This window comes from Salminus brasiliensis, chromosome 17 (assembly GCF_030463535.1).
Source record: "Salminus brasiliensis chromosome 17, fSalBra1.hap2, whole genome shotgun sequence".
Classification (NCBI taxonomy): Eukaryota; Metazoa; Chordata; class Actinopteri; order Characiformes; family Bryconidae; genus Salminus; species Salminus brasiliensis.
Window position 1 is genome coordinate 34,612,472 of NC_132894.1, and position 27,060 is coordinate 34,639,531.

Genomic DNA, 27,060 nt, shown 5'->3' on the forward strand with positions numbered 1-27,060 from the left:
GCAGAACTGCACTGTGGAACCCAAGGTGTTAGCAGGATGCTAACCAGGTGCTAGGCCAAAAACTCACCCTACCAATTTCTACCAAATGCTCTTCAGCTAGAACCGTGCTGACTGGACTAGGATAGCGAGCTGTATTGGTACCAGGCCTAGTGAGCATTGCTAATAGTAGCATTGAGCTGTGGAGCAGTGGAGGAACTGTGCTCTCTGGAATGATAGTTCGAGCTCCATCCAGTACTTTTGGGATGAGTTGGGGATGATGAGGTCCAACATCCTGACTTCACTAACGCTCTTGTCACTGAATGCAGTAAAATTCTCACAGCAATGCTTCAAAATGCTCTAGTAGAAACTGAATAACAGGAATAACAGGGTGGTAAATAGGCTTTTTAGGCTATATCTACACTTCGTAAGTCATATAGTTACTGTTTATACTGCTAAATGCAATCAAATCCTCACAGCAATCCTTCAAAATGCTCTAGTAGAAAGCCTTCTTCCCTGGACAGTAGAGACAGTTCCTCCAACAAAAGCAGGATCAACTCTTGTTTAATACCCTAAATCCTTCAGAAGAAATGATGAATAAGTAGGTGTCCCAATACTTTTGTCAATAAAGCGTAGCTGGATCGTATCTGGATAAACTTTGGCCATGCTCCATTTTCGCCAACTACTAATTCTCACAGCAATGCTTCAAAATGCTCTAGTAGAAATTGAATAACAGGAATAACAGGGTGGTAAATAGGCTTTTTAGGCTATGTCTACACTTCGTAAGTCATATAGTTACTGTTTATACTGCTAAATCTACTTAGAATACTCAGTGAATGCATATTGTGATGCTTTAAGTCATGATAGCACTTATGGATGCATAAAAAATAATATATTGCATAAGGAAATCCAGTTTTGTGCAAGAATAAGGCAAAAAAAACATCCACCATGGGACATTTTGGGCAAATCTTGATAAATAATCCTATTAAATAAGGGACTGAATTATTTGGTGATATTGAACTGAATTACAGCACCTTTGATATACAGTGCAAATCATTAAAAAAAGAAAAGGTAGGTCTGCTCGTCCAAAACGGCCAATGGGAATATTGTGCTCTGGAGCCATCAAAACTCCACATCTGCATATGTTCTCCAACATGACATCCAAACACAATTTATAATCCAAACAAACTCTCTGACTGGGGCTAAGTGACGTGCCAACAGCCTGCCAAGAAAATGACGTGTGCCGTTTAAGCGAATTGAACAGGGGAGGGGAACCCGAGGCCCTCTTAGGCTGATTAATCGTTCCACAGAGGAGGAAACAAATACACTCATTGATAGGAAAGTAAGAAAGCAGCTGGCAGAAATTAGCCCATCCATACGTGGGCCTCAAGTGTAGCCCTAATAGCGCCAACCACTAAATACTTTCACGTAAGGAACTTTGGGCGTGCAATTCATCAGGCCTGGAGTCAAACTGCACTTTCAGAGAGGACTGGAAGGCATTAGGAAGGGGTTTATGCAACTTTGTCAAGAGGAAGCCAAAGAATACAAGGTGTTTGCATTTGGGAACAGCCTTATGCTAGGCTGTAGTCTTTTTCCACACCGTTTTCCATTAGCTAACACATTCTTCCATGAACATCAGAGCACTGGAGGCATCAGAGGAGAGCTCTTCACCAATCTAACAGCTGCTCTGAGAGTCATAACGACCCATTTTAACAGGAACTTCTACAATTACAACTAATTTACATGCATTTTTTTGAGCGAATTGCTGTCAGGCTAACTGTCCGGCTATGTCCTCCTAATGCCAGGTCTGGTCTGCACTGTCCAGGAGCTGCTTTGCCCATCCCTTGTTTGTCAAGTGAGGGAAAAACTGGAGTCTCTTTTCAATGCAAGGTGTGAATTCTCAGTAGAGCGCTGGGGTTCACAAGCGCTACGCCACACGGAGCCTTGATTAGCTCAGACACCGAGGTTAGCCGTAAATAGGGGGAAGCTCGTCTGCTCGCATGCATATCAAGAAGCCAGATGTTTTAATTAGCCGTGTGCTGCTTATACATCCGCTACGGCTCCACACAAGTGTGAAATGTCAGGGCCTACACCCCTCCGCCACCCCATCCCACTCTGGAGCTGGGTGGATTCATTTCCCTCTTTACTTTGGAGCCCTTTTTGCTGTTGGGGTTAGGGATTTTTGCACCGAGGTGGGAGAGAACACAGCTCTTTTGAAGCCAGAGCTCCGGTTGAGAGGCAATGTGAACCCAGGCTTGCAGCATCTAGCAGCTGGTTAAGACCTTGAGGAAATGTACACTATATGTCCAAATGTATGTGGACACCCCTTCTAATAAATGCATTCATACGTACTGCCAATAGAATCTGACTCTCCAGAGCAGATGATAAGCATGGACCTGTCGGCACCATGCTGCCTAATAATGCCAGCCGTGGACTAGTAGAGGGGTATTTAAAAGCCCCCCAGCATTGAGGAGCTGTGGAGCAGTGGAAGAAGAACTGTGTTCTCTGGAATGATGGTGGTGGAGCTCCATCCAGTACTTTTGGGATGTTTAGTTTAGTTTAGTTGTGGATGATGAGTCGGTAGTGGGTGGTGATCATGATCATGACAACACCCTGATCTCACTAACGCTCTTGTTGCTGAATGCAATCAAATCCTCACAAAATGCAATCCTTCAAAATGCTCTAGTAGCATTTTTTGTTGGAGAGAGTTCCTCCAACAAAAGCAGGATCAACTCTTGTTTAATACCCTAGATCCTTCAGAAGAAGCGATGAATGAGTAGGTGTCCCAATACTTTTGTCAACTGGATAAACCTTGGCCATGCTCTATTTTCACCAACTAAAATGCATCACCCACCAGCTTGATCTGATTTTCTGATGCCCGAGAGAGGCCGCGCTCTCTCTGGGTGGGTAGATGGCGCTGTTTCCCCTCATCACTTTCCTCAGAGCGTGTGGGCTGCCTGGCGATTCCGCATCGGCAGCAGTTAGAAAAGAGGAGGTGGCTGGCTTTGCGGGTATGCTAGGAGCTACGAGCGGGAGGGTTAATTGGCAGCGACCAAATTGGGAGAAAAAGAGGATACGGATGACCAAAAATAAATAAACAAAGAAATAAAGTGAATGTAATTTTTAAAGAAAAGGCAAATAGATAGCCTTAAATGAGTCAGTATCTTTATTATGCAGAAGAACACACAGGCGAAATGTAGCACGGTTGCAGTTTTCCATCTGGCGAAGCTTGTGTTTTTGATGTTGGTTGATCTGCTGCTTCGTTCTTGGCCGTGTGCTACTGCTCATTTGTAAAAACTGCAGGAAAAACAGAAGCGGCTGGAGACTATCTTTGTGGTTTCAGCTGAGGCACTTGATAACATGCAGGTTAGATTCTAATTCTCTGCAGGTACATACGCTCATACGCTAACCGGCACATGGCTCAAGGACAACAGAGGACCGAGAAAGTGGCTGATTGTTCGAGCTGATGCTAAAAAGAGAGCAAATTTAACGTAAAAGTTCAACAGTTCGGCAAACAACAAACAAACAAACAAACAAACAAACAAAGAAATGACGTTCACACCGTTCCCCCTTCACACGTAATCCGTCAGCCAGGAGATATTTGCTGTCGGAGGTCGGCTTCTTGGTTTTAGCTTGGAGCTAAGAGCGTTAGCTAGCGTAGCTCATAAGTAGGAAATGGAAGCCAGGTTATGCTAGTTGGCTGCTACTGTTTTGGCTATGTGCTGTGCTGTAGTGGTCCATGTTTATGGGCCAAACAGAGAGTCGTACAGTGTCCGAAACCACGTAAACACCTCGTAAACCTCGTGACATGATAAAACTTGACATGGTCTGAGGCACTAGTGTGGTGGTTTAGGCTTGCAGTTGGGCACAGTGCTAACTAGCAGGGGATAGACTTCCATTACTCAGCTACGCTTGCCTTTCTAGCTCCAATGCAAAGCTAAAAGAGCGACCCTTAGACATCAAACATGTCTTGTCTGATTCATAGTCTGTGTTATTTTTTGCCAAATTCTTTTAAAAGGTAAAGGGAAGGCGCATTGTTTCCTACTGAAGCTCAGCTAAGAATCCCGGCCTGGTTCTAAGAGAGCCACTTTTGTCTCCTGGTTGTAAACAGACGCAAATTGCCACTATTTCTAGGCTGAGTTCCTCTTACGAGGCTGCCGTTGTCAGCATGCCTCTGAGCTAGACTTCGGTCCAATGCACAGCATACTCGATATTTGCACAGTCCATCCATCATGATTATTAGAAAAAAATGTAGAAAAGCAAAAGGTGCCCTCGAAAGATAAATGAAAAGTCACACGGGCGCATCGTAGCGCTCACTCCTCCTCATTGCACTTGGTATTGTTTAAGTGTGCGGGAGGAGTTGTGGGCTTTCCTCTGGTCGATAGCTGCTCTGAGAACAGTTCCCGGCCCACTTGCGTGGGCTGCGTGGTATTGGATTGTTCCGACCGGCCAGCCTGGGCCTCGGCTCAGCCGGACACCGACCTGGCTTGGAGGCTGTAGGTAGTTTCAGAGTTCTGAGAGTCCGTAGTTGGTGTGCTTTCAGTGGACGTTCCTTGGCCCTTCATCCTGGACAAGGTGCTCCTAGAAGGCCGAAAGACAGATTAGGGTGGTAGCAGCTAGGGTATATGTTCTACAGGTTTACACAGCGACCTGCCATAACATTAAAACCACCTGCCTAACATTGTGAAGAGCCCCTCGTGCCACCAAAACAGCAGTGGACTTCCGAGGGAAGACCTCTGAAGGAGCATCGGCGAGCCCTGGGTGCCTCTGAACCTTTGACCGGTTCATTGATCGTTCTTTCCTGGGGCACTTTTGGAAGGTTCTGACCTCTAGGCATTTTAGGAACACCCAACCCACCCAACCCAACCTGATGTTTTGGAGATGTTATGACCCAGTCGTCTAGAACATCACAGAACAATACACTAGAACCTGATAATCAGTGAAAATAATTTAAAAATCACCCATCAGTGGTTTTAATGTTATGGCTGAGTGTTGAGTGCTGGACCGTTCCAAGGTTTCCCAAAGTATGTGTGTGTACCCGTATCCGCTAGTCGTCCAGGTGCTGCTCCTCCCAGGTGGAGGTGGGGATGGCGCTGTAGGGGTCCATGATGACTTTGGCACAGCGGATGATCATGGCCACCAGCAGGAGGCAGAGGAAGGCGATGCATGCCAGAGTCAGACCCTGATCCACGTCCACAAAGGCTGGGTCCGGTGTAGTCTCCTCCATCGCTTCGGTCTATCCGCATCGATCTGGACCGCTGCTACCATCCTGATTGCTTATCTGAGAGAGGGAGAGAGAGAGAGAGGGGTAGCTCATATCTCTGCCATAATGTCTCCTGTGCAAATGACCATTTTCCCAGGGCTGCTGTAGTCGGGATCGGTCAATATCATCAATAGTTTGTATTTATGAGTGTGTTTGTTGACCACCATGTGCAGGTCAGTAATCTATCTGGGCAGAGCAATAAGGAAACTTTCCAATGTCCAATGAGGATTGTGTGTTTATGGCGTGGTCACTAATCTAATGGACACGGCGTCCCCCGTAGTCAATCAGCCGAGACACGTCCGGTGTCTGAAGTTTGGCTCCTTTAGTTTATAATGAGCTGCGAGGCTAATGTAGCTTGTAGCCATGTATTTAGCATGATGCTAACTGCAGGCCTAAATCACCACATGCTCTCCTCAAACCACGTCTGATTGTTCAGTAATCTCTAATAGACCTACACACACCGATCAGCCATAACATTAGCACCACCGATTACCATCATCTACTCTGGCTCTTGTTATTATTAGGCAGCAAGTGAACAGTGGTCAGTTCTTGAAGTTCTAAGACACCTTGACAAGAACCAAACTGTGATGTTCTAGATAATGACTGGGTCAGAACATCTCCAGATCATCAGCAAGCAGGTCTTGTTGGGTGTTCCCGATATGAAGTGATCCACGGAAGGACAGTTGGTGGGTCATGGACATGGGTCAAGGCTCACTGATGCGTATATGGAGGTCCCACCTCTCAACCTACAGGACTTTAAGGATCTGCTGCTAACGTTAGTCCAGTTAGTCCCAGATACCACAGCAGGACCCCTTCAGAGGTCAGAGATCTGTTGTGGCGGCACGGGGGGACCTACTCAATGTTCGGCAGGTGGTACTATTGTTTTGGCTGACCAGTGTTATGTGGTTTCTGAAAGCTAAGAATAGTAGCTTGAATTTTGACCATATATAAAATTAAAAAATATTAAATAACCAAATCAATAATAAAATTAGTCTTAATTTAAAAAATTTAAACAAATAAAAGAGTTTGATGTCCTATGTAAACTATATCATTTGTGATGTCATAAAAACCAAGACATTTACATATATCCTCATATTCAGCCTAACACAGTTTAGCCCCTCCCATTCATGCTGATATTAGGTATATAATGCATGTTTCAGAACGGGCTGTATTTTAAATAAGGCAGAAAAAAGGGCAGCCAATCAGAAGCCTGTTTTTGGCACATAAACCTTCCCACATGTTGGAAAACTATATAATAATAATAATAATTATACATAAATATGAGAAACAAAAAAAAATGTAAAATATGAAATGTTTAAACATTTTAACATTTTAAGAATGCTAATTGGTGGCTATACACATCCACTATATCTTTGTTAGCTGCATTAGCCTCATGGCTAACACTAAACGTGTTTTGATTGACGGAGTGAATCAGATTTTTTGTAAAACTGCGGCGTCAGCTGGTTAAGCAGTTAAACACAAAGCAGTTTAGGCTGTTGAAAGTCAGCACAAACTCATAAAAGCTCTGCGGCAGACCTGCTGATCTGGGAGGCTCGAGGGCCATGTTTGGCTGGAAGTGGTCGCAGACTTGGCAGAGGAACACAAGCAAAGGATCAGAGCCAGATCCTGGACCCGACACATTGGGAACACAGTGCCCTCTCACTAAGGGCAGCGGAGTTCAGGGCCAGCGTTAATAACAGAGAACAGATCAGTTATTAAATCATAACTGCAGCCATAAACATTCAGCGCTGGTCTGAGATCTGCAGTCCCGTCTGTGAATTTAGCTCTCGGCGTATTTCAGAAACAATACATTTCAATACATTCAGTTATTAACTGTATGATTTGCTATTTAGTATCTACTAATTATTCAATATGTACCACAAAACTGTTCACTATCCACTATGAATTCTACAATTTATTTCAGATGATTTAGTATCCACTATGAATTCTCCAGTGTATACATTAGATTATTTAGTATCCACTATGAATTCTCCAGTGTATACATTAGATTATATAGTATCCACTATGAATTCTCCACTGTATACTTTAGATGATTTAGTATCCACTATGAATTCTCCAGTGTATACTTTAGATGATTTAGTATCCACTATGAATTCTCCAGTGTATACTTTAGATGATTTAGTATCCACTATGGATTCTCCACTGTATACTTTAGATGTTTTAGTATCCACTATGAATTATTCAGTATCTACTCAGAAATAGTTTGTATCTACTAAAGATTATTTTGCAACTACTATGAATAATCAAGTATTTGCTTAAAAAAATCAGTAACCACTATGCATTATTCAGTAAATACTATGGATTACTCAATATCCACTACAAAGTATTCAGTATCCACTATGAATTATTCAGTATCTACTAGGAATTATTCAGTATCTTCTTATTAGTATCTGCTGAAATATTCAATAATTCCCATTGATTATTTAATATCCACTACAAATTATTCAGTATCTACTAGGAAATATTTAGTATCTATTAAAATTATTTATATCTACTAAACCTACTTAATATCCACTATGAATTATTTAGTATGTACTTGGAATTCTTTTGTATCTACTAAATATTATTTACAATAATTCACTATGAATTATTAAGTATCTGAAAAAAATTATTCAGTAACCACTAGACATTATTCAGTAAATACTATGGATTGTTCAATATCCATCTACTAGGAATGATTTAGTTTCTATTAAAATGATTTAGCATCTATTAAAAGTATTTAATATCCACCATGAATTATTCAGTGTCTGCTAGGAATGATATAGTATATACTTTGAATTATTTAGTATCTACTAGGAATTATTTAGTATCTGCAAATTTATTTAAGTAACCCCTATGAATTATTTAATAACCCCTATGGAATAACCAATATCAATCATTCAATATATACTTTTACATATTCAGTATCTACAATGAATTGTTCAGTATCTGCTATTTATTATGATAAAAACGAATTATATTTGAATTAATTTGGGTTTTAAAGGTAATTAATATATATATATATATATATATATATATATATATATATATATATATATATATTGTCCACTGTGGGTAGTACGTACACAGCACATCAGACCACAGAGTATTACTCTATCTGAAATGAATAAATATTCTATTCATGCAAATTTCTGAATATGGTCATCAGTTTAAAAGTAAATGAGTGGACATGACGAGTCTACCAGTGTCTCTCAGTGAAACAGTTAGCAGCTTTTCTAATCTTTGGCTCCCAACATGTGATGAGAGGAAAATATCTTGTGGATAAAGCTCACCCCGAGACTAAATATAGAACAACTGTGAGGACATTTGACTCATCATGACCTCAAACTGTCAATAACGCTGTCCAAAACACAGCACTTCGAATTCAATGCTTAAAAATACATTACCCAGAGTGCCAATGGATTATGAATGGCCTCTGCTGATACTAGAGTAAAGCCCACATGCACAACATTTCCTAATAAAAGTAAAAAACACGTTTGTATATCAACTTTAAGGGCTGGTGTCCCAGACAGGGATGAAGTCCCGGACTACATTTGAATAGTCCTGGACTAGGCTTAATTCCAGTATGGGAAACTCGCCCTATAAATCAGCAAGCCCCGAGTTGTCCAGCAGAATAAGGCACTGTCACTATGACCAGAGGATCACTGGTTTGAATCCCAGTCCTGCTGCTAGCCATCAGCAGCCGAAGCCCAGAGAGAGCACAACTGGCCTTGCTGATACGTAGCCAGGAGCGCCCAGCTAACTGAGGCTCAAATCTGGCCCAGAATAAAGCCTCATTCCTGAGAGCGCAGAGTCAGATGAACGATCCTAGGGAGTGTTTTCCACTGTTTTCAGGCGTATTTAGTAGACTGGCTCATCCAGGTTTGCTTGCTTTCCCTTTTAATCAAACTTAGCATGTCGCTCAAATCACAACTACAGTGGGCTTGTTTTGTTCCCACATGTTTCAGAGCCTGGATTCCAGTTGTTTCTGTGAACTGCAGCAAATCCATTAGCACACTGAATGCTAATGCTAGTGTCTTTTGACACTAAGTGGGCGTGACCGCAGTGACTTCCGCCAATTGTGACATCATGTACATACCCATGAGCTGCCACTACTGGGCTCAACGCTCTGCTAACTGCACGATGGATTTTTGGAGAAGCAGGCAGGACAACGTTCATGAGAACTGCTGCGTAACGCTGGGCAACCTGAGTCATAGTAGTGTACAAATCTGTAGTATTACTCTACTGCCTCAGTCCACATGCTTATTTACCTTCATATGCTGCCTCTGTATCTCTCAGCTTGCCCAGAAAAGCGTGTCCCTTAGTAGTGGTTCAAAGCGCATAACACTTCCTCGACTGTAGGGGGAGCCCAGGAGCAAGAAATGCAAATTTTCCATACTGTTGCTTTAATTACTATTTTTTAAGACCCGAACTGAAGGCTTAGCTCTAATAGTTATGGTTTGCTTCTGGGGTAGAGCAATATGAAATGAAAGTCTGACTGTGTGTGTGTGTGTGTGTGTGTGTGTGTGTGTGTGTGTGTGTGTTTTGCTGTTCTTGCCAGGTCCCACTGAGCTAACCAGAGCCCAGCTTGCGGTGAATGGAGAACATGATGAATTCATTAACTCTGGTTATTCGGAATCTGACGTTTTATGAATTTGTAGCTCTGTGTGCTCGGAGCTTTCTACAGATCTTCTAATTAAATGGCAAATGATCGGTCAACAGAAGGGTCGTGAGAAAACTGCAGATCAGGCCGTGGTCAGCTCAGTCCAGACGGCTTTCCTTTAAGGCTGCGCTCACATTCCCAAGCTGAAGCGGCGCGAATCCGAGCTGTGTGGACGCATAAATCTGATCTCTTCAACTCAGACCCGAGCCGCTCCGGCTACGCCCACATTACACCTGACGGCTCACGCTGACCCGTATCGGCCCTTAGTTTGAACAACCCTGTGATCTGAATACGTGGAAGGCTAAAAAAGGGTTGAGCTGTCGAGTCAAAGTAAAGCAAAAGGTGCTAATGAATCTGTTGCTGACACAGATGTGCAAATGCACACACACAGCTTGTCTAGTCTCTGTAGAGAAGAAGTATTGCCAATAGAATAGGACTCTCTGCAGCAGATAAACCATGCTGCCCAATGCCAGGCGTGGGCTATAGAGGGGTATAAAGCCCCCTCAGCATTGAGCTGGGAATGATGGTGGTGCACTATCCAGTACTTTTGGGGTGAGTTGGGGAGTTGGGAATGATGAAGTGGGGTGGTGATCATCATCATCCAGCATCCTGACCTTACTAACACTGTTGAAGCTGAATGCAGTCAATCAAATCCTCACAGCAATGCTCCTCCTTCAAAATCTAGTAGAAAGCCTTCTTCCCTGGACAGTAGAGACAGTTAATGCTGTGTATGAGCTTGCATAGCACAATTAGACTCATCAATCTAAAAATTGGAACAGTGCCGGGCGAGCGGGACGAGCTATGCGGAAAAACAGAAAAGTCGGATATCGGATAACCATAACCATAATAATCAGTGTTTTCAGGCAACGACCGTCTCACCATATCTCTTATTCATGCGAGAATGATGCACACATTTAAATATTGCCAATTTAGTCAGTCCTTTATTTGCAGGGTACTTACAGACCACTGACAAAAGGGCTTAGGCCGAATGATGGACCTGAAGCAGATTGAAGTGAGGGATATGAAAAGCCCACTCTGGCTGATCTCTCCGCACGGATGAAAGTAAAGTAATAAATAAAGTCTTTATAAGCTTTAGTGGAGTTGCCATATGGCACTGTAATAGGCTGCAGGCAGGCTGGTTGATCGAATAAGGCTGAGTTATGTATCAAGTGGTGGAAAATAAGAGCTTGGCTGTACAGTAAAATGAATGGGTACAGATTGAAGCTGGGAATTTGAAAGGAGGGCTGGAGTGATCTGAACAAAGAGGCGTCCAGCAGCCGAAACCTATACTGGAGGAAGGGTATTGTTATTTCTGCAGAATAATGAGTGCAGGACAAGTTATGGTTTGGTCACACTGGTCATGCTGGTCAGCCAGCTTAATGATGCTGGTGATGCTGGTCAACCAGCTTGGTGATACTGGTCATGCTGGTCAACCAGCTTAATGATGCTGGTGATGCTGGTCAACCAACTTGGTAATGCTGGTCATGCTGGTTTACCAGCTTGGTCATGCTGTTCAACCAGCTTAGTGATGCTGGTCAACCATCTTGGTGATGCTGGTTATTCTGGTCAGCCAGCTGGGTGATGCTTGTCCACCAGTTTGGTCACACTGGTCATGCTGGTCAACCAACTTGGTGATGCTGGTCATGCTGGTTTACCAGCTTGGTCATGCTGTCAACCATCTTGGTGATGCTGGTGATGCCGGTTTACCAGCTTAGTGATGCTGGTCAACCATCTTAGTGATGCTTGTGATGCTGGTCAACAATCTTGGTGATGCTGGTCATGCTGGTCAACCAACTTGGTGATGCTGGTCATGCTGGTCAACCACCTTGGTAAAGGTATCGCTAAATGACAGCTTGAATTGAAGGACAAAAGTTGCAGCTCAAAGAATTCCTTGAGCACTGAGCAACTTAACAGACCCACAGTGGAACTTCTCAGCCCAACACCAAACTGGTTGACCAATATGTCCAGCATGACTCAGATCAGATTAGAATCTGTCAGATCTTTCTGACCTGCTGGTTCACATTCGAGGCGATCAGTTCAAATCCCAGCAAGGCCTCAGAGCTACTCTGGGGACGTCATGTGACGAGGGAAGTTCTAACCTGCAGATGGTAATAAACGGTCAACAGATTGAGGGGGCGGAGTATGAACTGCTGACCCAACTGAAGTTAAAAATGTGAGTTCGGAGAACTTTAGACTAAACTTTAGACAGTCAGTAATAGACCACTGTTTGGTTCCGGTCAGCTCCACAACACATTAGTTACAGTGCTGATCTTTCATAAGTCATTATGTAGCAGCTCTGTGAGTGACAGTGAGTGGAGTGTGTGCGCACTGATTGATGGCAGTGCATTGAAGGGGCTTTTACTGTCACATGAAGAGCAATCATGCCGGTTTATTTGATGTGTCTCCCTGCCCGTCCCCCCTGTCTCCCTCAGGACTGTACTGCGGATACTGTACTAGGACATACAGAGAAACTGTACTGAGGTGAAGGTATGAGCACTGTTTCAACATCTGAAGCAGAAACCAAAAATATACTTGAGTGAAGGCCCAACAGATCAGTTTTAACAGATAAAATGGAGAACCGGGGCATTTCTTGGTCTTTAAGATTAGGAATGAGTGCTGTAAAAGCCTAAATGAAAATACTTAGGAAGTGTAATTGAGTAAAAGTATTTGATTTCAGCAATATTTGAATAAAAATAAATGGTCTTCCACAATAATACTGGAGTATTATTGAAAAATGAGTGTCAATTTTACAGTAAAAAACTGTCAAGCCATGATAAAGTATTTTTATTGTTATTTTATTATTACTTTACAAGTAATAAGTACATTTATCAACCATAATACTCTTTCTTACACATACTTACATTTCTTTTCTGGACAAAAACACAGTATTCCAATGTTAAATACTTTTGTATAATCTCTATAATGGAAATATTTTGTAATATTTATTATACAGAACATTTTTGGCTGTTTTGCATTTACATCACACTCATTACACTAAAAAAAGGTATATGGAACTAAGTCAGCTGTTGAGTCAGCACTGAAACTCCTTTCCCATTGGCTCTTGCCATCATCTATTTGCATAATGGGTGTATCCCCACTCCATTCACTCCTTGCCAGCGTGTAGTCGCTCCCCACAGGCTACTTTCTCTTAGTTAAGATAAGGGTTGCCTGCCTGGCATTGTGGCTTTTTCTATTTCTTTACAGAAATAAATGATATCTAAATAATCAGAACTAACATTTTGAAACGAACTCCGAGCTCCAAAGACATCGGTTTCCAACATTTAGGTTGGGCTGTTCTTTCTGTTTGTCCTTCCTTCCGTTTGAAACAGCCTTCTATGACGTAACGGCCTAGGCCTTGGATCGCAGCTCTAGAGAGTGGGTGGGTTATTTGGCTCAGCTGAATTGGGGAGAAAATTGGGTAAAAGAATGAAACTGAAAGTAGACACGGAAGTAAACGTCCCCTAAAGTAACACTCCAGTGAGATCAGCACACATCACTGATCTGAAACTGAATGTTTCTTCTCACGTCTGTCTGACGCTCTGCCTTCATTTATTATTGCAGTCATTAGACTCCATCATTTCTCACATTTTGACACGGGGCATCTATATCCGAGGTGCAGAAATGTAAGTGTGAGAACTATAAGATGAAAGAGCGCTAATCTGGTTGTAATTCGCTGGCGTTCTCTCTCATTAATCAGGGCAAACTAATTGATTTCTGTCTCATCAGATCAGTTAGGAGAGAAAAACTGTAATGCACAGCCTGAAAGTCTTGGGGTTTGGCCAGTTTTGAGAGACGCACTGCCATCCTCAATCTCAGCCTGGCTTATAGCTTGAAGGAAGGGACCTTCTGTACGGCCAGAGCACACCGACCAGACGGACACCAATGTTGGGGTGGAGCGCCACGCGCCATGATGAAGTTCTTTATTTTTGAGCTAGCCTAACCTAACCGTAGCTAACCGTAATCCCCTTCGGGTCTATTTGAGTTAAGCTGGACTGTGTCTCTCCTTTGGGCTGTTCCCTCTGCGCCCCCTGCTGGCTATGCCCCTTAAAAAGCCAATGGACCACCGCCGGGTCGAAAGTGTTGTTACAAACATTCTATTACCAAAGAATAGTCCCACCAGGTTGTACAGAAGTCCCTGTGGTTACTGAGTACTACACCTTCTGTGCCATCTGAGGAGCTCTGATACAGCCCAAAGCTGAAGGCCTTTACACCCCTCTAGCCCACGTACGGCGTTGGGAAGAGTGACCTCAGGTCAATCCAGAGCGTCCAGTTCAATCAGCCGTGCTTTTCCATGGAGATTCTATAAGCTGTGGGACTCAGCACCTCAAGAGAAGAGGTTTCTGGAAAAACTCCTGGTATGTAACATGCAGGACAAGCAGCACAGCAAGATACACCATTTGGACAAAAGTATTGGGACGCTTGCTGATTTACTATAGTTTCTTCTGTAATTTAAGAGCATTAAAAAAGGAGTTTATCCAGTGTTTGTTGGAGTAAGTGTCCCTACTGTCCAGGGAGGAAGGCTTTCTACTAGATTTTGCTCTAGCATTGCTGTGAGGATTTGATTGCATTCCCTCCCTGGTCCAAACCAAAATTGCAGGTGTGAAAGGTGCCTCATACCACAGTCTAGACCAGAGACAGTCTAGATTGGAGACTAAATACGGCACACAGCAGCAGCAGCAGTAGTCAAACACCTTTTTTCTGACGTCAGGCAACATCTGCTTGGAAAGAAACCCCAAAGATGTGAATCTGGACGGGTCTAAAATTATCAGAGTTCAGAGAAACACGTTAGGTGATTCAGCCTGTAATTTTCTCAGAGGACGGCGGGAATAGAGCTCCAACCATGCCGTCTTCATCATCCCCCATTTTTCTACTAATAGATCTGCTGTTGTGTTCGGTGGTGTTCGGTCGGTGTGCTCTGGCCTTAACAAGTCCCCCTCACTGAACTGTCCACCACACTTTGTCCTCAACCACCAGGTCATCCTTTCAGTTTATCCCTCAGAGGGATCCTAGCAACCCTTTCCCCTTGAACAAAAACTTGGCAGTTGTGTCCTTCTTTCCCTCGACTACTCTTCCCCCCTGCCTCCGCCGCCCCCATCGGCCGACACGTCCAAAGTCTGACCCTTTGGGGCCGCTAACGAATAAATCAGCTTCAAAAATGCAACCGTTCCACTATGAAAAAGTGCCTTGATAGTCCACCTCAGGGAGCAGGATGTTCTTCATGGTCAGCGGTTTCCGGCTCGTGCACCCTTCGCTTCCGTCCCGTCCCATCTGGGTCCATCATCGCTATGGAAATGCATTGATTCACATTGGTTCATTGATCGCCGTGAGAAGGAACATACCTGAAGCCCCTCCTCTGTAATCCAACGTCCTATGAATTGCATCTCTGCCTTCGACACCTGTCTCACCTCTCTTTTAACTTGGTCGTCTCTCATTCCTGCCCCCCCCCCCAGATAGGGGACTGGCTTCCCACCACTAAGCAGAAGCCACCCAAACTGTCTGAGTGTTTATTGGCCATTTCAGGTAAATCCGAGCTGCAGGGTCTCGGATAGGCCGTGGTGTTTGAATTACGTCACCCACAGCATGCGGCAGGTCTCCAACACACACAGTGACGAACCCAGAAGCGACCGTCTGTCTAAGCTGGCATTTGGTAGCAGCCTCAGGAGAGAGTCTGTGAGGTTTCAGAGCTCCAGCTCATATCGGCTGCACTGAGGGGGTCCAGCTGGCTGGGTTGGGTTTCAGGCTCAAACCCGTCACCTTCAGCTGTCTGCTCTGGCCTCTGAACATTCAGAGTCCACCCGGATCTGCACTGACCTTTTTGTAACCTTCTAGGTTGGTGTTTTAGCTCATTTTCAGCACGACTGACCATATCATCACTTCTAAAAGGCTAACTGGATCTAACTGCGCACTGTAAACGCTGAGGAATCCTCATGAGAGCATCCCTGAGGTCAGGTGCTGATGCTGGATGATCAGTTCAGCCACTCCAGCTCTTCTCAAAGGAATTAGATGGAGCTCCATCATCACTCCATGATGAGTTCTCCACTGCTCCACAGCCCAAAGCTGAAGGCCTTTACACCCCTCTAGCCCACGTACGGCGTTGGGAAGAGTGACCTCAGGTCAATCCAGAGCGTCCAGTTCAATCCGCCGTGCTTTTCCATGGAGATTCTATAAGCTGTGGGACTCAGCACCTCAAGAGAAGAGGTTTCTGGACAAACTCCTGGTATGTAACATGCAGGACAAGCAGCACAGCAAGATACACCATTTGGACAAAAGTATTGGGACGCTTGCTGATTTACTATAGTTTCTTTTGTAATTTATAGGAATTAAAAAGGTTTATCCAGCGTTTCTTGGAGTAACTGTCTATACTGTCCAGGGAGGATGGTTTTCTACTAGATTTTGCTCTAGCATTGCTGTGAGGATTTGATTGCATTCCTTCCTTGGTCCAAACCAAAATCACAGGTGTGAAAGGTCTGGAGCAAAGGACCAAAATTTGAGAAAGTGAATGGCGGGATCACATGGGGACGATTAGATCTGTCTGCTGTACCAGTCAAAAGTTTGGACACACCTGGATTTATGTCTTGTAGTTATATGATGTCGAGGCTAGAGGTGGGTTTAAGTAGGCGGGTTCAAGTAGGCCTGACCTGTAGGCTGAGCTAAAAGGAGCTGATTGGGTCATATAGGTTATAGGTTATTAAGGCTGTTAATTGGTTTTGCTAAATGAGTAAATATATGTGTATTAATGTACATTAACATACAGTAGACCACATACACACACACTGCCACGGTCCTACAACGCAGGCCTACTTGGACCCCCCAGTGGATCCCTGTGTGTCCACAGTGTACTCTTTTTTTAATCGCATCGTACTAATAGTGATGTGAGAGAGAGCACCATCTACCCCCCAGTTATGCCCTCTCAGGCTCCGGCTGCTGATGGCAAACAGCATGACCCTGGATTCAAACGGATGATCCTGGGATCATAGCGTCAGTGCTTTAGTCCACTAAGCCACTCAGAACCTGCAAACACGGCCCTGTATGGAAGCAAGACTAGTTCATCTATGGCATCACTGAAGGAGCCATCTGAAGCACCTTCACTTTTGAGAGTGCAGAGTGGAGTTTTGGAAGATATGGCGCCCTTAACGGCGCAGGCTCCTCTCTGCTGAGGGAGATAAACGCTTCTCCACCCCGTTATCGTTTAAGCTCTAATACCGAACTGCACTCCCACTATTTTCATAATTGCCTGCTGTGACGAACGGCCCAATCACAGCCGGCCGCGTCCAGGACGTGTCGGGCTGGCTTAGGAGATAAAGATGTGCTGCGGTGTGCAGTGTGTGTGTGTAATGGAGTGTGTGTGTGTGTGTGTGTGTGTGAGGGAGTGTATGTGCAGAACGTAGGGTTACACTCAATTGAGATCTGACTCGAAAGTGACTGACACTCAGACAGAGTGTGTGTGTGTGGGGGGGGGGTGATGTGTATAAGGGGGTGTGTACGCTGCTGATGTCATTGATCACAGCCCATCTGCCACTGAAGGAGTCTGAAGAGAGAGCATCTGCTGAAACCACTTTAGTGGGTACACACACACACACACACACACACACACACACTTACACACACACTCACACACACACACAAGGAAAGTTTCCATAAGGAGATCAGAGATCTGTCAGAGTGGGACCTCCAGACCGGACCCTTTGTTTGTGTGTTTTCCTTTCACTGCAGGGGACTCACTCATTCTCTCTCTCAGTCTCTCTCTCCTCCCCCTTTCTTTCTGTCTCTCTCTCACCTTCGCTCTATCTCTTAATCTCTCTCCCCTCCCAGACCAGGCCCTTTGTCCGTGTTTACCTTTTACTGCAGGGGACTCTCTCTCTCTCTCTCTCTCTCTCTCTCTGACTTTCTCAGTCTCTCTCTCACACTCAGTCTCTCTCTCTCTCTCTCTCTCTCTGACTCTCTCTCTCTCACACTCAGTCTCTCTCTCTCTCACTCAGTCTCTCTCTCTCACACTTTCTCAGTCGCTCTCTCTCACACTCAGTCTCTCTCTCTCTCACTCAGTCTCTCTCTCTCACACTTTCTCAGTCACTCTCTCTCACACTCAGTCTCTCTCTCTCTCACTCAGTCTCTCTCTCTCTGACTCTCTCTCTCACACACTTTCTCAGTCACTCTCTCTCACACTCAGTCTCTCTCTCTCTCACTCAGTCTCTCTCACACACTTTCTCAGTCTCTCTCACACACTTTCTCAGTCACTCTCTCTCACACTTAGTCTCTCTCTCTCTCACTCAGTCTCTCTCTCTCTGACTCTCTCTCTCACACACTTTCTCAGTCTCTCTCACACTTTCTCAGTCTCTCTCTCACACTCAGTCTCTCTCTCTCACACTCAGTCTCTCTCTCTCTCACACTCAGTCTCTCTCTCTCTCACACTCAGTCTCTCTCTCTGACTCTCTCTCACACTCAGTCTCTTTCTCTCACACTCAGTCTCTCTCTCTCACACACACTTTCTCAGTCTCTCTCTCTCTCACACTCAGTCTCTCTCTCTCTCACACTCAGTCTCTCTCTCTCACACTCAGTCTCTCTCTCACACACTCAGTCTCTCTCTCTCTCACACACACTTTCTCAGTCTCTCTCTCTCACACACACTTTCTCAGTCTCTCTCTCTCACACTCAGTCTCTCTCTCTCTTACACTTTCTCAGTCTCTCTCACACTCAGTCTCTCTCTCTCTCTCTGACTCTCTCTCTCTCACACACACTTTCTCAGTCTCTCTCTCTCACTCAGTCTCTCTCTCTCTCTCACACACACTTTCTCAGTCTCTCTCTCTCACACTCAGTCTCTCTCTCTCTTACACTTTCTCAGTCTCTCTCACACTCAGTCTCTCTCTCTCTCTCTGACTCTCTCTCTCTCACACACACTTTCTCAGTCTCTCTCTCTCTCACTCAGTCTCTCTCTCTCTGACTCTCTCAGTCTCTCTCTCACACTTTCTCATTCTCTCTGACCATGTTTCTCTTACTCTCTTCTCTTCTCGATCTCTTACTCTCTCTCCCCTCTTTTTTACTTTTTTACTCACTCTCTCTCTATTCTCTCTCTCTCTTCCTGTCGCTCTGTCTCTAACTTTCTCTCTCTCCTCTTTTTCTTTCACTTACTCTCTCTCTTACTGTGTATGTGTGTGTGTATGTGTGTGTGAGTGAGTGTGTGTTTGAAAAGTGGGGAGACGGGGTTGGCTGGGTAAAACTATAGGGATAGAAAGAACCCCTCTCATAAGTGTGTCCTCACAGTCTGCACCAGAAGAGCACGGTCAGTGGTGGGTTGGCGGGTTGGTGGGTTGGTCAGTGGCGGGTTGGTGGGTTGGTCAGTGGTGGGTTGGTGGGTTGTGTCTCAGGGCTGTCTGATGCGCTGTCAGTGCTGGCTGTAATGACTCAGCGTATCTCACTGAGTCCCCAACTACAGACCGGAGCAGACAATCAGAACCACGGCCCCCTGCTGCTGCTGCTGCTGCTGCGGGAGATAGCTGGCCTGGTGGTCCTCATTGTTCGGTGACCTTTTCAGCAGGCCAGTCAGCAGGACATTCAGATGAGTCGTGCTTCTTCTGTCTCTCCTTTCTGCTGGGAATTATACGGATATTTGGGGCCGCCTTTGACATTCCGAAAAGCCCTGGAATGTGGGGGGTTAGAGTGACTGAGGGGGCTTTGTGTGAGTCTGCTGTTCCCAATGATCACAGTGACCTCAGGAGAGGGACCGGTTAACAGCACGAAGGCAATTCTACAGTAGTGCAATCAATGGAAGTGTAATTTTCCTTTGAGGAAAAAGGAAGAAGCTTACCCCCCCCCCACACACACACATTTAATACTCCTTAAAATGCCTTAAATCAGTAGCAGCTGCAGAACATCTGCTGCAGATGATCAGAACATGGTTAGAGAGGATTATTCTGGAGGAGTCTGTCTGAGCTCTCTCAAAGAGGCCTTCAGAAAAAAGGTTGGCGATGCAGAGAAGTCTGGGAAAGGGTTTAAAAAGATCTCAGAACAGTTAGAGATCACCCTCTGTTCCACTGTCCACTACATCATTTACAGGTGGAACAGCTGACCAAGATGACCAGGTCAGGCCGGTCTAGCAAGTTCAGTCCTGAGCAGACCTCAAGATTGATAAAGACGTCTCCAACAGTCCTAAAATATCCCCCCCCCCCCAACCAAGCACTATGGTGACCACATTTAAACACAGGTTAAACAGCATTAATTACAGGAAGAATAAAAGATGGACAATATCTTTTTTCTTTCTCTCATCACAGTTGATGTCAAAGTACAGCATCCACCATCAGAAAGAGACCTCACGTCTGATTTTCATGGGAGCTGAGCCAAGAGGAAACCCTCGTAAAAAAAAAAAGAAGCTAGACCCCGGCCAGGACTCCTGGAACAGTGTGCTCCAGGCAGATGATGTCGACCCAAAGCCTCCAAAACTCCATCACCAGCCTGCTAGTCTTCTTACCGGCCACCCCTCATAGAATTATAGCAATGTTTAATCCCAGCCTTTCTCTGCAGTGACCATAGGTGTGGTTCAGAGCGGACTCCCAGAGCGGACCGGGCCGCCAGCCAAGGAGAGTTTCATTAGTGTCACATTCTCCTCTCTCTACAGCCTGCCCTCAATGTAGCCCTGCCAGCGCGGCCCATACTGATACACCTAATCATCTCCTAATAGCCAATACATCCAGATACCCATCTCCTCCTCAGACCCTGCCAGACCCCGCGCCTCTCGCTCGCTCTCTCTCTTTATATATGTATATAAACATCAATAATGATAACAATGATAACAGTAACTACAGTTCATGACAAGCAATAAACTTATAAGATTAATTGAGAATGATCTTTTTCTCTCTCGCTCGCATGCTTTCACTCGCTCGCTCTCTCTCTCTCTCTCTCTCTCTGACAGATGAGATTTAAAACCTATACATATTCTCAGCTTTCCTCCACTCCAATGTTAGATTACCATTTATCTCTCTCACACATAAACAGTTCTCTGACAGAGAGGGTCAGGAAAAAAGAATAAGATTGCAGAGGAGAAGAGAATAGCAAACAGGAGAAGAGATGAGAAGAAAGGAAAAGAGAAGAGAGGAAAAGAAAAGAGCAGAGAAATGAGGAGAAGAGAATAGATGTGAAGAGGAAAAGAAAAGAAAAGGATAAAGGATAAAGGATAAAGGTGCACGTATTCGTCACTGTACAGTGTGGACTGTACAGCGAAATGTGTCCTCCGCATTTAACCCATCTGGTAGTGAACACACTCACACACACACACGTGTTAGGGGCAGTGAGTACACACACACACCCAGAGCGGTGGGCAGCCAACTCCAGCGCCCGGGGAGCAGATAGGGGTAAAGGGCCTTGCTCAAGGGCCCAACAGTGGCAGCTTGCCGAGCCCGGGAATTGAACCCACAACCCTGTTATCGATATCCCGGCGCTCTAACCGCTGAGCCACCACTGCCCCAAAAAAGAAAAGGGGAGAGGAGAAGAGACAAGAAGAGAAGAAAGTAGAAGAGAAGAAAAGAGATGCGAGGAGAAAAAAGGAGAAAAGAAGAGAAGGGAGGAGAAGAGAGGAGACAAGGAGAATGGAGAAAAGAAGAGACGAGAAGAGAGGGGAAGAGAAGAGACGAGAAAAGAAAAGAAAAGTGAAGAAATAAAGAAAAGAGGGTAGAAGAGAAGAGAAGAGAGGAGAAGAAAAGAGAGGAGAGAAGAGGACAGAAGAGAAGAGACGAGAGGAGAAGAGAAAAGAGGACAAGAGAGAAGAGGAGAGATGAGAAAAGAAAAGAGAAGGGAGGAGAAGACAGGAGATGAGGCGAATGGAGAAAAGAAGAGAGGAGAGGAGAAGAGAAGAGAGGAGAAGAGAGGAGAGGAGAAGAGAAAGGAGGAGAAGAAAAGAGACGAGGGGAGAAGAAAGGAGAAGAGAAGAGACGAGGAGAATGGAGAAAAGAAGAGAAAAGATGAGACAAGAGGAGAAGAGAGGAAATAAAGAAAAGAGGGTAGAAGAAAAGAGAAGAGTGGAGAAGACAGGAGACAAGGAGAATGGAGAAAAGAAGAGAAAAGATGAGACAAGAGGAGAAGAGAGGAAATAAAGAAAAGAGGGTAGAAGAAAAGAGAAGAGTGGAGAAGACAGGAGACAAGGAGAATGGAGAAAAGAAGAGAGGAGAAGAGAAGAGAAGAGAAGAGAGGAGAAGAAAAGAGAGGAGAGAAGAGGACAGAAGAGAAGAGAAGAGATGAGAGGAGAAGAGAAAAGAGGACAAGAGAGGAGAAGAGAAGAGAAGAGAGGAGAAAAGAAGAGAAGAGAGGAGAGGAGAAGAGAAGCTTATCATGTCTGTAATGCAGATATTTTACATATTTGTATAAACTGTGAACAAATTCCCTGAATGGGATCCAGATTTTAGTCCCATTCATTTCTTTCATATCAGCTGCCGAAGTCGGAGGCATTTGTCACCGGAGAGAAGCCCCTCAGAATATAAATAAGTGAATTAACTTGTCCCGAGTCAGACTGATGGGCAGCGTGCGGGACTAAATCTCCTTAAATTCGTTTTTGAGGCAGTCGGAGTATAAATTGGTCTACTGGGTAAGGTTTGGTCACCCGGAGGCCAGGATTGTCCCGTACTTTCCTTAAACCTGCTTTCCTTAAATGCAGTGCTCTGTGATGGGTTTGGCGTTCGGCCTGTCTCAAACACCAACGTTCGTTTTTCGAAATTCGCAGGATGACTCCTGCAGACACCCGAACAGCGAGACGGTCACAGACAGATAAACACAGACACTGATGTCTCTCCACTTCCTGTTCTTCAGACGGTGACCGGCAGCAGCCAGCACAACGTTTCGGCAAATATTGAATGATGGCCTGAAATTACACAGCATCTACTTCTCCTCTCCTGTCCTTCCCTGTTCTCTTCTCTCTTCTCATCTTCTCTGCTTTTCTCCATGTCTCCTTTATTCTCTTCTCCTTTGTTCTAATCTCTTCTCCACTTTTCTCTTTTGATCCCTAATCTTCTCCTTTGTTCTCTTCTCTTCTGTTCACTCACATCTTGTTCTCTTCTCTTCTTCTTTGTTCTCTTCCCTCTTGTCTTTTGTTCTTTTCTGTTCTCTTCTCCACTTGTCTCGTCTCTTCTCATTCCTTTGTTCTCTTATTTCCACCTTTGTTTTCATGTCTTATATCTCATTCCTTTGTTCTCTTGCCCTTTGTTTTAATCTCTTTTACAAGGGTTTGTTTTCTTTTATCATCTCTTCTCCTTTCTTCATTTGTCCTTTGTTGTTGTCTCTCTTATTTCTCTTATCTTTTGTTTTTTTCTCTTTCGTTCTTTCTTCTCCTCTCCTTTCTCTTCTCGTCTCTTCGTATTCCTTCGTTTCTTTTATTTTCTCCTTTGTACTTAATTCTTCTCCATTCTTCTAATATTCACTTTCCTTTTTCTCTTTCCTTTTGTCTCTTCTCGTCTCTTCGTATTCCTTTTTTCTCCTATTTTCTCCTTTGTTCTCATTTCTGCTCCACTCTTCTAATTTCCTTTCTTCTCCTTTGTTCTTTTTTGTTCTGAATTTGTTCTCTTCTTCTCTCTGCTTTTTTTCTTCCTGTCTCTTCTCATTCCTTTGTTCTCTGATTTTCTCCTTTGTTCTCATCTCTTCTCATCTTTTTTTTGTCCTTCTTCTTGTCCTTTGTTTTAATCTCTTTTACACTGTTGTGTTCTCTTTTATCATCTCTTCTCCTTTCTTCATTTGTCCTTTTTTATTGTTTCTCTTCTTTAGTTTATTTCTCTTCATCTCTTCTCCTTTCATCTCTTCTCCACTGTTCTTTGTTCTCTTCTCCTCTGCTGTTTCTTCTCATCTTGTCTCTTTTATTCCTTTGCTCTCTAATTTTCTCCTAATCATTTCTGCTCTTTTCTTCTCAATTTGTCTCTTTTCTCATCTTCCTTTGTTCTTTTCTGTAATTTATTACTTCCTTTATGTTCTTTTTGATCCTTATTAAACATCACAGGGAGGAAAGTTGGTATTTAATGAGTTGTGGGTTTGTGTAATATGGGTTTTCTGCATTGCAGTTATGAAAACCTAGTATTAATATGTCCTCCAGTTCATAAATTAATCTTTAAAAGTAATTCAGAACTCTTTACACTTTACACTCTACGGGAGCACACTTCTCACTGTCTGTCATTTCTGAGATGTAAGGTGTAATTTACAGTCCAGAATAATCAGCCAGCTCAGTGAAATGAGCCGTACTGGGGTGTAATACTGTTAGTTCCTCAACCAGAGCCTATTTTTCATTACAGTCAGTCATAAATCTGTGCCTACGAGTCTTTATATTAATAATTAATCAACCCTCAGCTCCCCCAGTTACACAAATACACACAGTAAACCCCACCTACTATATATCACCAGGGTTTATGGATTATTTATCATATAATAAACATCAAAAAATGTCAGTACTAGCCTGAGAGAAGCAGCCCACCATGCAGAGTTATGAATGGGTTTGTGTAGCATTTGTAAGAGTTCCGTATTTGTGTGCAGCCGATGTGCAAAAGTTTGTGGACACCCCTTTTAATGAATGCATTCAGCTAGCAACTTGAAGTTGCACCCATTGCTGCGGGCATAGATGTGCAAATGCACACACAGACACATACACAGCTTGTCTAGTCCCTGTAGAGTCCATCATAGGAGTCCATCATAGGCAGCAAACTCCCAGACCTGCAGGACATCTACCGGTCCCGCTGCCTGAGAAAAATCCAGAAGATCCGGTTGGACTGTAGGCACCCAGCACACGGCCTGTTCACCTTACTGCCATCAGGCAGGAGGTACCGCAGCATCCAGCCCAGAACAAATCGGCTAATGAACAGTTTCTACCCACAAGCCATCAGGTTCCTGAACAAGCTGTGAACCTTTCACCATTATTATTAATACTCTATATATTACTGCTATGGACAACATCACTAGTCACATATCAGAGAATTTCTACAGATCCCTCCTGTCTTTGTATATTCTGTATTTTGTATTTATTTTGTATTTATTTAATATAATTTTTATTTAACTTGAATTTTTTATATGTTTAGTATGTATATAGTTTTGTCCTCCTGTAGAGCATCAACCTGAGCCTCACCACAAGCATTTTAATGCATAAATGTCCTGACATGTTGTGCAAATGACAAATAAACCTGAAACCTGAAACTTGAAACTAGAGAAAGAAGTACTGCCAGTAGAATAGGACTCTCTGAAGCAGATAATAAACATGGACCTACACTAAAGCCACGGCAACAGTTTTGGGATGAGTTGGGGTGGTGATCAACCAACGTCCTAACCTCACAAACACCTTGCTGTCGCTGGATGCAATCAAGTCCTCACAGCAATGCTCCTAGAAAAAAAATCTAGTAGAAACCCATCTTCCCTGGACAGTAGCGAGTGTAGGATTACTCCAGCTAAAGCCAAACGCAGGATAGACTTGAAGATAAACAACGAATGAGCAGGTGTCCCTATACTTTTGTCCATATAGTAAATAATATATAAAAAATGCTTGTGTTTCCAAAAAACAATTTTACAGGAGGAGAAAAAAAACGTCTTAACTTTCAATGGAAGTCGATGTAAAAAGATTTGATTCCAGGTCATTTTGGAGCATTTCTATTGGTCTGTTCATCATGAAATTTGAATACAATGTAAAGAACGACGGCCAGATTTACATTTTGGAGAAAAGTGAAAAATGGCCAAAAAAAATGTATATATATTTTTTGCATGACAGTGATGATATACATGCTATTATATATATATATATATATATATATATATATATATATATATATATATATATATATACATATATGGAGCTTTTATGTATTGTATGTATTGTATGATACATATATATATATATATATATATATATATATATATATATATATATATATATATATATATATATAGACCATACAATACATAAACACTCCTTTTATACATATATACACACACACACACACACACACATATATATATATAGTACTGCATTAGTGTATCTGTTAAAACACTGATAATCCACTTCCCACTACAGGGATAGACCTTGTAAATCCCTCGCAGCACAAGAAGTCACCTGCAATTTTATTAATTATGCAATTATTGCTTACTGTTCCAATCACAACTGTGAAGCATGTGTTGTCCTGCCGTGTGTTTTGCTGGGAGACTGTAGCAGTCAGCTGTTTACTTCCACCATCCCCTTTTTTCTTTTTTTTTTTTTAAGACTTTATGATTTATGATCATCAGTGTGTTTTTTTTACGCTGCAGCTCATCATTAAGCCCCTCACTGTCCCGCCACTACTGGATAACAGGTCTTAAGGTAAGTCCCTAAATCACAAATCCAGAGTTTACGGGGGTGAAGGCATGCATGTGGATGCAATGTGCGGCGGAAAATCGCCTGTAGCTGGATCTCCCTGTCTTGTTACATGGGCAGCAGCAGGACGGCAGGTGATGGGTTGCCGTGGTGATGAGGGATAAGGAGAGAAACGATGCGTCCTACCTGATCTCACATCCTGTGGAGTAGAAAGTGTGTGTCCCGGGCGCTTGCTCGCTCGCTCGCTGCACGGCGGCTGGATCAGGAGTGTTCAGCTGCTGCAGCATCCAGCTCTCAGCACTACTGCATCGGCCAGAGAGAGAGAGAGAGAGAGACAGAGATATACTGAGGTGGGGAAGGGGAGGGATATTTCAGAAAGTCCACACACTAATGGACCAATAGGATGATGCATGAGACCCCGTTTAGCTACGGATGAGAAAGAGATCACAGACTGATATTTATAATGAACAGTCGAAATAATCTAAAGTTTGTGCAAAAGTTTGGACACCCTAAGTGTTGCAGAGGCTCAGCTTTGAGATGGTCTTAGATGGACCCCAATTGCATTGAGCAAGTGTTAGCTCAACTGGCACCCAGAAGACATGAGCTCCTCTAAGCGACTGACTAAAGCGAAGCTAATCGATGATCTGGCAAACCAGGTAACCTCTCAGAGAGAACTGCTCATATGCTGGTAAGACAGGTAAGTCAAGATTCCCATATGACTGCCATGAACTAAATGGTGTCATGGCAGAAACGTGACCTTGCTACTAAAGGAGCCGGCTCATCGACAGCTATGGGGATCGCATCTCCAGAGGGTGGGGACAGACGGACAGGTAGGCGTTGCCTGGATGCAGATCAAAGCGTAAACAG

General features: G+C 43.8%; 1 protein-coding gene across 1 annotated transcript; it reads right to left on the minus strand.

Moving 5' to 3' along the window:
• Nucleotides 1–3,124: 3,124 nt before the first annotated feature.
• On the minus strand, nucleotides 3,125–26,467 carry LOC140538284 (cortexin domain-containing 1 protein). Its single transcript, XM_072660758.1, has 3 exons — nucleotides 26,380–26,467; nucleotides 5,015–5,257; nucleotides 3,125–4,557 (listed from the first exon to the last, which is right to left on the minus strand). The coding sequence occupies exon 2, from the start codon at nucleotides 5,201–5,203 to the stop codon at nucleotides 5,024–5,026; it is 180 nt and encodes a 59-aa protein (XP_072516859.1). The 5' UTR covers nucleotides 5,204–5,257; nucleotides 26,380–26,467; the 3' UTR covers nucleotides 3,125–4,557; nucleotides 5,015–5,023.
• Between the last annotated feature and the right edge of the window lie 593 nt (nucleotides 26,468–27,060).

Coding starts and splice junctions, on each gene's coding strand:
- LOC140538284 (XM_072660758.1), bottom strand. CDS start 5,203: ATGGAGGAGACTACACCGGACCCAGCCTTTGTGGACGTGGATCAGGGT.